General features: G+C 38.0%; 1 protein-coding gene across 2 annotated transcripts; it reads right to left on the bottom strand.

Moving 5' to 3' along the window:
• Positions 1-297: 297 nt before the first annotated feature.
• On the bottom strand, positions 298-11,694 carry LOC308389155 (transmembrane protein 87A-like). Of its 2 annotated transcripts, none has more exons than XM_080870341.1 (20): positions 11,510-11,694; positions 10,179-10,236; positions 9,635-9,732; positions 8,078-8,194; positions 7,812-7,859; positions 7,681-7,722; positions 7,304-7,430; positions 7,163-7,224; positions 6,810-6,993; positions 6,601-6,700; positions 6,385-6,478; positions 4,629-4,702; positions 4,383-4,489; positions 3,624-3,682; positions 3,428-3,531; positions 3,253-3,329; positions 2,578-2,639; positions 2,442-2,494; positions 2,231-2,261; positions 298-2,105 (listed from the first exon to the last, which is right to left on the bottom strand). In XM_080870341.1, the coding sequence occupies exons 1-20, from the start codon at positions 11,624-11,626 to the stop codon at positions 2,064-2,066; spliced, it is 1,656 nt and encodes a 551-aa protein (XP_080726467.1). In that variant the 5' UTR covers positions 11,627-11,694; the 3' UTR covers positions 298-2,063. The 2 variants fall into 2 exon arrangements, with proteins under 2 accessions (XP_080726467.1, XP_080726466.1); XM_080870340.1 differs by having other exon boundaries at positions 2,578-2,642.
• Positions 11,695-12,160: the final 466 nt, after the last annotated feature.

Raw genomic sequence — 12,160 nt, forward strand, 5'->3', positions numbered from 1 at the left:
GCTCACGAGGAACGCATTAAAGGCGCAGTGGCTTGCATTAAACGGTAAGTTGAACGGTTATTTTGCACTCTCGCGAGGTTTCGTACGAAAAGAAAAACCAGTATTTATGACACAAATACTTAAATATTATATATTTTTTAAATTTAGATTTCCAGGATTTAAAGGACACTCCTACTTGTTTTTTTAAAATAAAATATTCTAGAAAAGAACACGTTGTAATTGTGATATATATTTAAACGTGTCTTTTAGAAAATCAAAATAATTCTAAGTTTATACAAAACTTACATTTCAACCATCTTTCAATATAAATTTATTTGCAGGACATACGCAAAAAGCCATACAATATTATCAGCTTCACAATACAATGCAGACTCAAATCCAGACACAGGGTTTTAGTGTCTCTCTGAAATAAAATATTGTCAACAAGATTTAGACAAATAGAAAAAAAACCAAACATAGTTCAGAACTTTAAAATTATCCACACATACTGCAGTAGATCACACAAGGATGAGGATTTATTCCAGATAAGGCTATTTTTGAGCGTAGCTGGGAAAGGGTCAGAGAAATCTGTAACAATGGTGAAATGATACTCCCCTGTGCTACTAAAGTAAACAGAGAACCTAAATAAAACTCTGGACCTGTTGGTGGAGGGGGTCGGAGAGCACATTTTATAGACACACTAAATTACATGTATATTTTTCAGCTATCCAGGTTCGTTATTCAGTGGCTAGAAAAAAAGTGTTCACTTTGGTGACTGCAATATCTAGTGTTTCTAGATCTATTATATGAAATCAAAACTATATAAAAAAGTTACTTTTCATAAAAATGTAAATAAAGCAGGCTTAATTTTACTACTAATGCTTACAAACAGGATTTTACTTTTTTTACACTTATCAACCAATTAAATATAGTCAAATTTCAACTCACTTAAACTGATCAGTGTGTGGACGACATCCTGAAGAAATGATCTGACATGTGTCTACAAAATGAACACGCCTCCTACGGTTTTATTACAGTTAATTCCTTGCATTGATATAGCTCCATAACTATCGTTATATGCTCCCAGATCAACAGATGTGGCTTATTTTCTGGACGACGGTGATATCCTTCAAGTATCAACATGACAGATTTTAACAGTGGCTTAACTATTTTGATATTCAAAATGACCCAGTTAGCCAGACACTACAGTAATAATGTGTTAACAATTAAACACACATATTTGTTGGTTAAGCATTAAAACATTTGCTTTTAGCTGTCTGGCTAAATGGCTAATTGTACAATAGAGTTACTTGCACATTTAAATATTAAATCGTGTGATCAAATAAATATGTAATGTAACAACGCATCTTTTTTACATATATGGCACAGCACTGAAGATAACCTATTGTTGATTAAGATGCTGCAATGGCTTAAATATAATCCTATTATGAAACTACTTTAGTGTTTTCAGTTATGTTCATTATCTTCCGTTTGTAGCATCATCTGATATCTTGGCTTTGATGATGGCCAGGCATCACAAGTCATACCTGACTGTGTTCCAAAAAGGACCTCACATTCCTACAACTCTGACCCGTCCAGGAGTTATCTGTGCAGTCTGAAGTGGTTGGAGCTTTTGTCAAATATTTTGATCATCTATCCCTTGCACTGGATATCACATGTTTCATTAAATACTTATAATAGTCTTTAAAAAAAACAAAACAAAAAAAACTAAAAGAAAATTTTCACAAATCTCCCGATAACTAGTGCCTTGTGTAACAGAATCAGCTTCTCCTTCATTTTGTTCAACAAATAAAATAGTTATAAATATAAATGCTATACTATATAACTGCTTGTATTTTATCCCAGAATGCCATCAGCAGCCGACCCAGTCACTCCGGGTTGCACAGTATGGCGTTAATATAAGAGCTTACTGTAGTGTTACCGAAAGCCTGTGAAATAAAAGGTTTTTTTTTTTTAAAGTGTCTGAAGAAAGAACAGATATGCATCCCCCCAACATTTTTGGTAATCAGATCACTCATTGCTGCCTCAGTCGAATTCCTCTCTTTTCACTCTCAGATCGTCTTCTACTCCATTTTGGATCTCTCCATCTTGGTTTTCAAGATTTCCTGGAAAAAAAAACACAGCAGTGTGGTTGTTAAATGATGTCATAGTAAAAGGTCAGGACTTTAAATAGATTAAAGTGTGAGTAGAATCATGGGACTAGCATGTGTAAAGTAAAAAGGCTCCTTACTTCTTCCTCATCTAGCATTACAGGGAGAGCTCTGTATGGAGGGGAAAAAGAAAAAAAAACAGAGAAAGAGGCCATGGATATACCACCCACATCAGGAGTTAGTCAAACACTATGAATATGGCTTGAATAACAGCAATATAGTACTTTTCCACATTTCCATCCAAATGTCATTTAGTGTAGCAGTTTTTCACCAAAATAAAAGTTTACTTACACATCAGCAACAGTAGTAGGAATGTTCTCCTCAACCCACTTTAGATCTTCATCCTGACAAAAAGCACAGTTTTGAAACACAGAATTAAGTAAACATGACAATAACGCAGGAGAGAAAATGTCAGAAGTCAACCTACCTCTTTACTCAACATTTTCTGGGAGCCGTTAATGTCAGGCTTTGCGCCTCTCATCTTCATTCCTTCTGAAAAATCAAGAAAAGGCAGTTGAAATCATTTACTCTGATACTATTAAATGATTATAAATTTCTCAATTAACGTCTACACAAACAGACTGAGAATGTGTCATTGGGTTAAACAAGGTTTAACAAAGCTCAGACAGTGTCAGTAAAGGATGTGAGGAAAATTGTGATTATTTGGGTTTATTAGAGCATACAACAGAAGATACAAACTGCTGGAAAACATTTCTGTGATTTCTGTCGTTTTATATTTTTGTGTTATACAAGCCTACTGGCCTCAATTCTACACTTAAACACTGTTACTATAGGATAAAAAACATCCTGTTTGTGGAACCTAAACAAAACTGATCAAAATGTAAAGAATCAGCTGGCACAAGATGACAAGCCGGCAGGATACTACATTTATGGCAACTAACTGTTTTACACAACCAAGCTTATCAAAAGCTGTTTTACCTTTTCTCCCAACACACAGCACTAGAGTTTAATAAAACCAACATTTTTCTAAGAAACTTAACTGTGTAACACAAATAAGCATTCAGTTTCTTTTTCAAACACTGTTTAATATGGCAAACACTTGTCTGGGGCTTTAAATTACAAGAGGAGTCAAATGTCGTACCAAAGGCTTCGTTCAGCATGGGCTCCTTGGCTTCTTCCTCTTCATCATCATCATCAATCAGAGGGGAATGGGAGAACCTGAAAGGAAACACCACATAGGCTGAAACCTTTATGAATCGCGTTAACCGCGAGCTTACACAGAGGTACTTTGGCCCAAACTCCATACTGACGCTGACCTCTGATTGTTGGCTGAGGGCCGCAGCAGCACCATGATGACCAGAAGAATAGTGGAGAAGAGCAGGCGCCAGAATGCATCATCTACCCACAAGTCCCTCCAACCCTGCAGAAAGGATAAGGACAGATTTCAGGGGAAAAGCAGTGAAATCCAGTACAAGATAAATATAACTCAGCCAAAAGAGAAAGCAAACTGACCCTCTGACAGTCGACCAGCTTGAAGACCTTGGTGGTCCAGATGATAAATATGATAGAAGCTGTGGACACAAAATAAACACCAAGGATTTAGATGACTGTAAACAAAATACACGTGTTTCGCAGAAACTACAGCACACAAACAACAAACTGACCTGAAGGGAATTCTAGCCACAGCATTGGTAAACTGGAGATGTGTTGTTTTTTTTTTAAATGAAACAGATGTGTTCAAAAAATATTTATCACATATGGAAATACGCAGATTCCCTTTCTTGTAAAGGGTTAAATGAAGATTGGCCACACTGACAGCTACATAGTAAACACAAAGCAGGAGACTGGAGCTTAAATACAAGTTGGTAACAGAAGGAAACAATAAACCTGATTTCACACGAGTTGATAATAAAGTACAAAAAGGCTAATGAAGACAAAATCAGCCCTCAGTTAGCACTATAACTCATTAACATGGCATGTTTTGTAAATCAATAGAAAAACCTAGTTTTTCTAGGAGAAATTAGCTTATTTTTTTTATAAGTTATATTAGTTTCATTACCTTTATACAGAAGTAGGTTTACATGTTTAGCTTAGCTCACCAGCTTCCAGCACCCTCCACAATAAAACATATTTTCCAAGTCTGACCACATCTTACAGAGGAGCAAGTGCAGCACATTTCTACCATTTCATAATTGGCTTCATAGTTTACGGTAATCTTTTGACTGATGGAAACGTGGAAGCTAAGCAGACCCCAGTACAGCTGTAACTCACCGACAACAGAGAAGATGAGCGTTTTAGTGAAGTGCTGATATAACGAGAGCTTCACTATATTTCTGCGGAGCTTGAGGAGACGAGTGGTTTGAGACAAGCTGATGAAAATGTAAATGCAAATTAAGGAAAACACTGTCTATGGACAGCTTCTAAATAAATACAATCAAATGCCTATATGTGCAGTGCTTGTGATAATACAAATCACAGTGACACCTGAGCAGTCATCAGGCTAGTTGATTAAAGGATATCCACCACATGACACAGGAGTCAATGAGGGAAAGGCTGAGATTAGCCACAAGGGCAACAGTCCCGTAGAAGCCCTGTAGGAAGATGACAAGAGACACATTTCAGAAGAAGATCTGTTGAAAACTTAGAGCACAAAATAGAGCAAAGACTGACTGTGAATCAAGCAACTAAAGAATTAAACCAGCAGTGTAGTTCCTTTAATGTCCACTTGAGGCCGACTCCAAAAACTAGTCAATCTCCTTTCAAAAGAAAAGATCTGCTGTAGCCCAGTGATTTGGTAGAATCTTTTTGCTCCTGGAGAATGACTGCAAAAAGTTTTGTTGGCGTGACCAAACTGACCGTAAACACTCAGATCAGTGAAAATTTGCATATAAATGCTGTCAGATATCCAACACAAGGCAATCAATCTGAATCAGTCTGTAGCGATAAGCCAAATTTGTCTGCAGGACATCTCTTTGCAATAATGGACTCAACTGAGCTGCTGGTACTCTGGTTAGTGAGCACCTATGTGATTTTTGCAGTCAAATCTCCATCCTGCAGCAATTACGTCACTACTGGTGGAGGAATTTCTGTTTCATATCTATGAAGTTCTGACTAAACTCATGTGAAAATGCTCTTTTTATAACTCACCTGTTTCACCTGAGTCGTGCATTATTATGGGTGTGGCTGCTTTATCTGACAGACAGATGTAGCTGACACTTTCTGCTAGGCTTCATCTGTGTTAATTGACAGTCACTGAACTCGAACACTCAACTGTAGTGGTATTTATGGTGACTTTCAGAGCATTTAATTATGTTTTTAATGTGGTTTTCTGCATGGTTAACTGTACTAACAGCTCATCCAAGAAGTCTGTGCTCTGGCAAGTGAAACTTAGGAAGTATCTATGCCTGGGGATACAGACTGCTGCACAAGTTTGCAACCGTTAGGTGAGGATTTGGCACTCCGGCATCTTATTTAAATATGATCACCTCGAGCACAAAAGAAGAAAGGTGACGTGTACATGCTATGAAAGTGTTGGGTAAACATGAGCTTGTGTTAAGATTACAAAACACATTCTAATCAACTTCATTACTTCATTCTCCTTGCTGTCTTTCTTATCTCACGTTTAAATTGCGTTTGCTGAACTCGCTCCTGTGTCTTTAGCTTCTTTCGAAAAATTACTCATAGATCAAATTTGTCATTCTCTATCATGATCACTTGTCTGCCTCCCAGAGACAGAATCCCTGTGTAACCTTCCCTCTCTATGGTCTCCTGCACTCAAATCAAATTTATATATAGAGAGCGCCTTCCCTGCTGCACCAGGCCACATTTTTATGCAAACATACATCACAGCCATCAGCTTCAATCACCCTCCAGAGGCTGCAACAAATAATGTGTACTAACTGAACTGCAGTGGGTTCATTTCACTTGCCTGGATACAATTAATGTGAGGCCACTGAAACTTAATATGTGGTCCTAGAAGTGAAGTATAAAGGGTGTCCTAATCAGCAGAGAGTATGCCTTCAAAGGACATTTTAAATCAACCTTTGTTCAAATGTATTTTATTTATTTAGGGCATGATTTATTTATTTAAAAAAAAGAAAAAAGAATATGTATGTGTGACTGTTCTTATAATCCTTGTATAAAAAAGTATTTTGTAGTCTTGGTTTTGAAAGCTGCCACACAATAAATATTTAGCTAACAACTGATTTCTATTCTTAAGGGTGACTGCAAGATAAAGACTTGCATCTGCTTCTTATCAATATTAGACACTTACACCGGTTACTCGCAGCACACCTTCTACTGAGGAGAAGAGAAGGTAAAAAATTCCAACAGCTACTAGCCGATGTACGGTGGTGCCCAACCTGGGCCTAAGCAGAAGGGAGAATAAAACAATGCATTAATACTAAGAGCTTGTTTAAAACAAGTAACAGCAGTGGGTTATCCACTAGAGACTATATACAATCAGGTAACCTTTCAGGAATCAACTCACTTGACTATGCCATAGCCAAGGCTTACAATGAGGACCAGGATTCGAGCCAGAGATCTTTTGAGTGCAGAGAGCAACTCTGCAAAAATCACAGCCCCTAGCACTGCAAAAAAATAATACAAAGAGAAAAACAGATGCCAAAATATGAAAAGGAAAAACCAAAACCAAACAAACTTATACCACAAACAAGCGAGCGTGGAAAATCTGCCAACCGTAGTCTCCTTTGTAATGGATGCTTTGGTATTCAGAGTAGAAAACCGCTTTCTCCAGCATGCCGAGGATAATGACGGCACCAATCCAGAACTGGATCCGCAGCAGATCCCTCCAATAACAGGCGCACCAGAAGAGCCAGAGAACCCCAAACAGCACGTAAACAATGCACATGACCATGAAGAACTGTGATGGGCGCAAGAGTGGGAGACAGTCTCAGCTTTGTCATCGATAATAAGTAAGCTATACACTCAGGTTCCAGTGCTATGGTGAAAGATTTTACATGTCTGAATTCATCAACTCCCTTTACTCCTAGATATAGCAATTAAATATTACAGAAAATGAGGATTTATACCATCATGAGAGGCCAGTCTGCTGGAGAGGAGTACTTATGTGGACCTTTCATCTCCACTTTCACTGGGAAATAAAGAAAGGTGCGTTATTGTTTAAAGAAATATGATTCTAAAGCTCTTTATGCAAAATGGTTGTTTCTCACTTGAAAAAGTAAAGCTGGACTGCTCTCCTCCCTCAGCTTCATCATCAGCGCCACGAAACAAAGGCTGCACCTTCACTATGAACAGATAGGGACTGTCTTCCCAAGCTTTGGCCACTGCACTGATATCCTAAAAAAGAAGATTTAGACTTTTAAATCTGATGAATGAAGCAATTTCTTATACTTTTTATAGATTTATTTCTTTGCATTGAATGAGACAGCATATAATTTTGTTGTACTTTTGGTATAATGACAATAAAGGATTATCATTATTACACTTGTTCCCATGAGCACTGGAATATAAAATACCCCCAGAAAGGATTAAAACTTTCCTCCAAAAATTAAAAATATAACGTTTATTCACTGTTGTAATGTCTTACCGGTTTTTCAGACCAAAAGAAGCTCTGATTGGATGGGTCACTCTAAGAGAAAAAAAGTAGTTTTAGGGCTATTCTGATAAGAACAATGAAAAATTATAATAAGCGTCTAAAGATCAGTGTCGATCACGCACCTTTGGGCTAGTCAGTGGCTGATAAGGGTTGAAGTCTGGGTAATAGACCTAAAACAAAGGCCAAAGTAAACAAATACACATGAATAGATATGCATATATAATATAGTGTATGCAGGAAATCTCTGAAAGAGCAGTTTCACATGTTTAAAAACGGACTTACATCAGTATTGGATAACTGCTGCATAGAAACTGGACTATTACACACACATAATAAATGAGTTTATGTGCCATCTACAGTGATCTAGGACGGTATCGTTGTCACTGACCTTTGGTAGCAAGAGAGAGGAGCAGTTGTCAAAGTACATGTAGCCCTGACTGTAGAAGCCACTCCAGCCATCTTTCAGCATGTGCTCCATGCCAAACATGTTCCTTGCTTTGTTGTCCTGCAAAACAGTGTGTTATAACATGTACTTTATGTTATGTTTATTATAATGAACAGACAGGATGTTATTGCAATGATACTTGACAATCACAGCAGTAACTGAGTTTACTGTATTTCAACACATTTTGCTAAATATTTGACACCATATAAAAATGACCATTAATATGCATATGACAATATTTTACACACCAGCTAAATAATGCTGAATCACAAAGACAAAAGCACCAGCCTTCACAGGACTCATTGAATAGTGCAAACACAGGCAAGTAAGTGGAACCTAATTTCAAGGGCCCAAAGTATTTCAGATAGTAAATACATTTTTTGTAAGATCCAAACATCCAAATCACAAACAGGGTTTATTTTTTCTCTTACAAAACAGAAGTGTGTTCATGCTTTACATCAAACCCACACAGTAAAACTGACTAAATCTGAAGGTATTCATTTCATTTAGATCTTTTTTATTTAATAAAAATTTGAAGTGCCTTGTGATAGATTGGCAACTGAGTCAGGGTGTATGATTAGGCTCCAGCCCACCACAAACCTGAACTAGATAAACGGAAGATGGATGGATGTAAAGCCAATTCTTTTCAGCTTAAATGAACAGCACTTCTAGGCGCAGAGAAGGGGTAAAGGGTGGAGGGTTCGGTGGTCTCAGGATTTTGTCTGTGCTTTTTGCAGTTGCTCTATTGGCATGAAGCATGAAACCAATGCTGTTGGTCTACATTCCTGCCAAGACATTTGGCTATGAACTCTGGGTAAATTAGGCAGACACAAAAGTGGGAAATAAGCTTCCTTCACGGGGAATGAGCTCAGTCATTCAGGAGGGGCTCAGGTTGGAGCAGCTATCACTCCACATTAAAAGAAGCCAGATGAGGTGTTTCAGGGATATTATACTGAGAGGAAGATCCAGGACATAGAGAGATATTACATCTCTCTGCTGGATGAATGCCTCTGAAGGAGCTGGAGGAGGTGGCCCAGAAAATGGATGGATGAAATGAAAAATGTAAAGTTTGTTTATTGCAGTGAATTTCCTTCCTGGTGTAAAACTGCTTTGGACTTGCACTACTTTCCTTCCAGCTTTGCATTTTCTTGGAAGAGACGTTCAAGCTTGAAAGGAACCAAACCTTACAAATCAAATCTGACTTCAAAGTCTCCTTTGTGCTACAGGTGACCTCCACGTATCCTTGTTTGTGACCCTCACTTAAAGTCTGACAGCAACAAAGCAAACTGCAGCTGAGTCTGAGAAGCCCTTGGACAAGGAGCCAGATGGAAGTTGAGGCCAAGGCCAAGAAATCGCTTCAGGAAGGAAACAGCAGCTGCTCTGACTGACAAACAGTTGATGCACAATATATCTAAATCCTGAAAAAAAGTTGATAAACCAAAATTTATCCAAAGTATATCTTTGTTTTCTTTACTCAAAGACTCACTAGTGTATACTCACTGGTGTGTTAAAGACCTCATTATAGCAAACAGAGGAGCGCAGGTACCAACTGATGTTGAAGGCGAAGCTTTTGTTACACCGCCTTGAGTCACCCTGGACTGAAAAATAGAAGAAAGAAGAACATATCAACACTTAGAATCCACTAGCTGATTCAGACAAGCAAATACTTGTCAGTGGAGTTCAAAGTATTCCAGGTTCTATTCTAGGTCAGTGTCTAATTTTCCTTAGAGGAATGCCAGCAATGAGTTCTACAAACAGAAGAGAAATTTATACCACAGTACAATCTGTACTGTGGAGATAAGACTCTTTCAAAGAGTATTCATCATTTTAAACACTGACATTTTGCTTTTAGTCTCTAGATATTCTGTTTGAAGGCTGCAGGGCATCCAACTTATCTGCAATGTCTGGATACCAGTTAGAGCCATAAACACACTGTGGGGGATGTAAATCACAGCACAACAATGCCATCCAGTCAACAGTTATGTGTGAATCCTCACATCCACAGTCCTGGCCATCTACACCTTAGAGAACGTAGGCTACTTACACTTCATGAAGATGGTGGTGTTGGCATACAGGGTCTTCCGAAAAACAGCATCCTGCGTCTGAAACCCAACAGAGACACATCAGTCAGCAGCTCATCAGCGATCACTGTATGTGTCACTTCTGCAGATTCCTTTGAACTGTGTTCAGAAAGAATGTACAATTTACACATAAAGACATGGCTTTATGGACCACCATCTGCTCATGTGTGATGCATACAGTGCTGAGTACTGGAAACAATGGTGCTGCAGCTGCTGTGCTAGACAAATTATGTGATAGCACAATTTTAATAATCTTTTCCTGAATTTTTTTTTTTTTTTAAATACCTGTCATATTAAAATTATATATAACAAAATAGGTACAGCGGTTTACTGACACATGCAAACATATATGGAAATACAGCATATAATGGAAAAACAGAAGTGTGCACATTACTAATCAATCAATATTTGGTCTGAACATATTTATCCTTTAACACAATCTAAACTCTCTAAGAGAAACTTTCTATCTTTAAGTAGTCTTCAGGGATAGTTCTCCAGGCTTCTTCCAAAGCTCTTCTTCTTTGGGGAGGCCCATCCATCGCTGAGTGTACCAATGTCATTTGCCTCCACTGTGTTTTACATATGGCTGTAGACACTCACTGTTATATCTCCTCCTTACACATTTATGATGATTTGAACCAAAGGAAAATTAGTTTTTAAAAAGTAGGCAATGTCCTAAGAAACACCTTTGAAGCCCTCCAGATAGCGTGAAAAACTATTACTTAACACCACTTAAAAAATGACAGTCTGGCTCCTTGGAACAGAAACGGTCTGGACCCAGAGCAACATATGAAGAAATACCAAGACACCACTATATCTACCTAAGCTTTATAACATGATGCAACACGTATTTTTTCCACATATCATCGCCTATCCACGTCACGCGGGAGCACCTTTAGCTCACCTTGAATTTAGTGAGGTAATATCACCGGCTGAGCCATCAATTTCTAAACTAGAATTACTTTTCCTGTGTAACACAGACGCGAACGAAGCTGTAACATGACACCACCTGCTTTTACACAATGGAACTGAGAAAAATATCACCTTTTGAATGTCCAGACAGAAATAGTAGCGTTAATGAAACGAAAGTCTGTGGTTTAAAAGCGGGGTAATAAGCGAATAAGCGACTTGTCGTGTCAGACTATCCAAACAAGAGCTGTCAAAGCAAAACGACAGTGTTTGCGCCAGGTAGAAAGAGGGGGCTAGTTAGCTTCTTCGGCTAACAGCTACCATGGAAGACTTAGCTTAGAGACTATGTAATAATGGTAAAGACACATATGTTAAAGACACTGACCGAGTTGATGTCCATGCTCCATACGGAAACCTCTGCCGCTGTCCCAGGACGGAAAACCAAGGCAAAAAACAGCAAACACAACCAATGCACCTGATCATATGACATCTTTTTGTGCATCTACTCCAGGTCAACAGGCTCGTGTCCGCATCCAGCTCCGGGTTGTTCTCCCTGTAGTTACCGCGGTCGCCACAAGAGTGCAACATAACACCGAATACAGTGAGAGCGGAAACCATCTCCTTCTATATATGCCTGACAGAGGGGCAGGCAACTACCGATCATTATAAACTATCTACAACGCTAACAAAAGGTTTTGTAAAAATATGGAATTTCAATTTGATTATTTTGACAGGACAATGCAACGTTCCAATGCAGAGCATGACACTCATGTGCACATAGAGTTAAAGTTAATTTCCATTAATTTCTTGTTCCTCACTGGCCTTTCACATCCACAATGCACAAACAATATTTGCAATTTACACATTACATACACATAATAGAAAAATATAGTGTAAGAAAGCTACAGAAATTAAAAATATGTCGAAAAGTATGAATAATTATACAATTATAATTAGTTAAAATGACTACAGATCTTGTTTACCTTTAATTAACTTTTTCCCTTACTTAAAAAGAAAATTTTTTTATAATAATTTT

The sequence above is a fragment of the Rhamphochromis sp. 'chilingali' genome (assembly GCF_963969265.1).
Source record: "Rhamphochromis sp. 'chilingali' genome assembly, chromosome: 21".
NCBI classification, from domain to species: Eukaryota; Metazoa; Chordata; class Actinopteri; order Cichliformes; family Cichlidae; genus Rhamphochromis; species Rhamphochromis sp. 'chilingali'.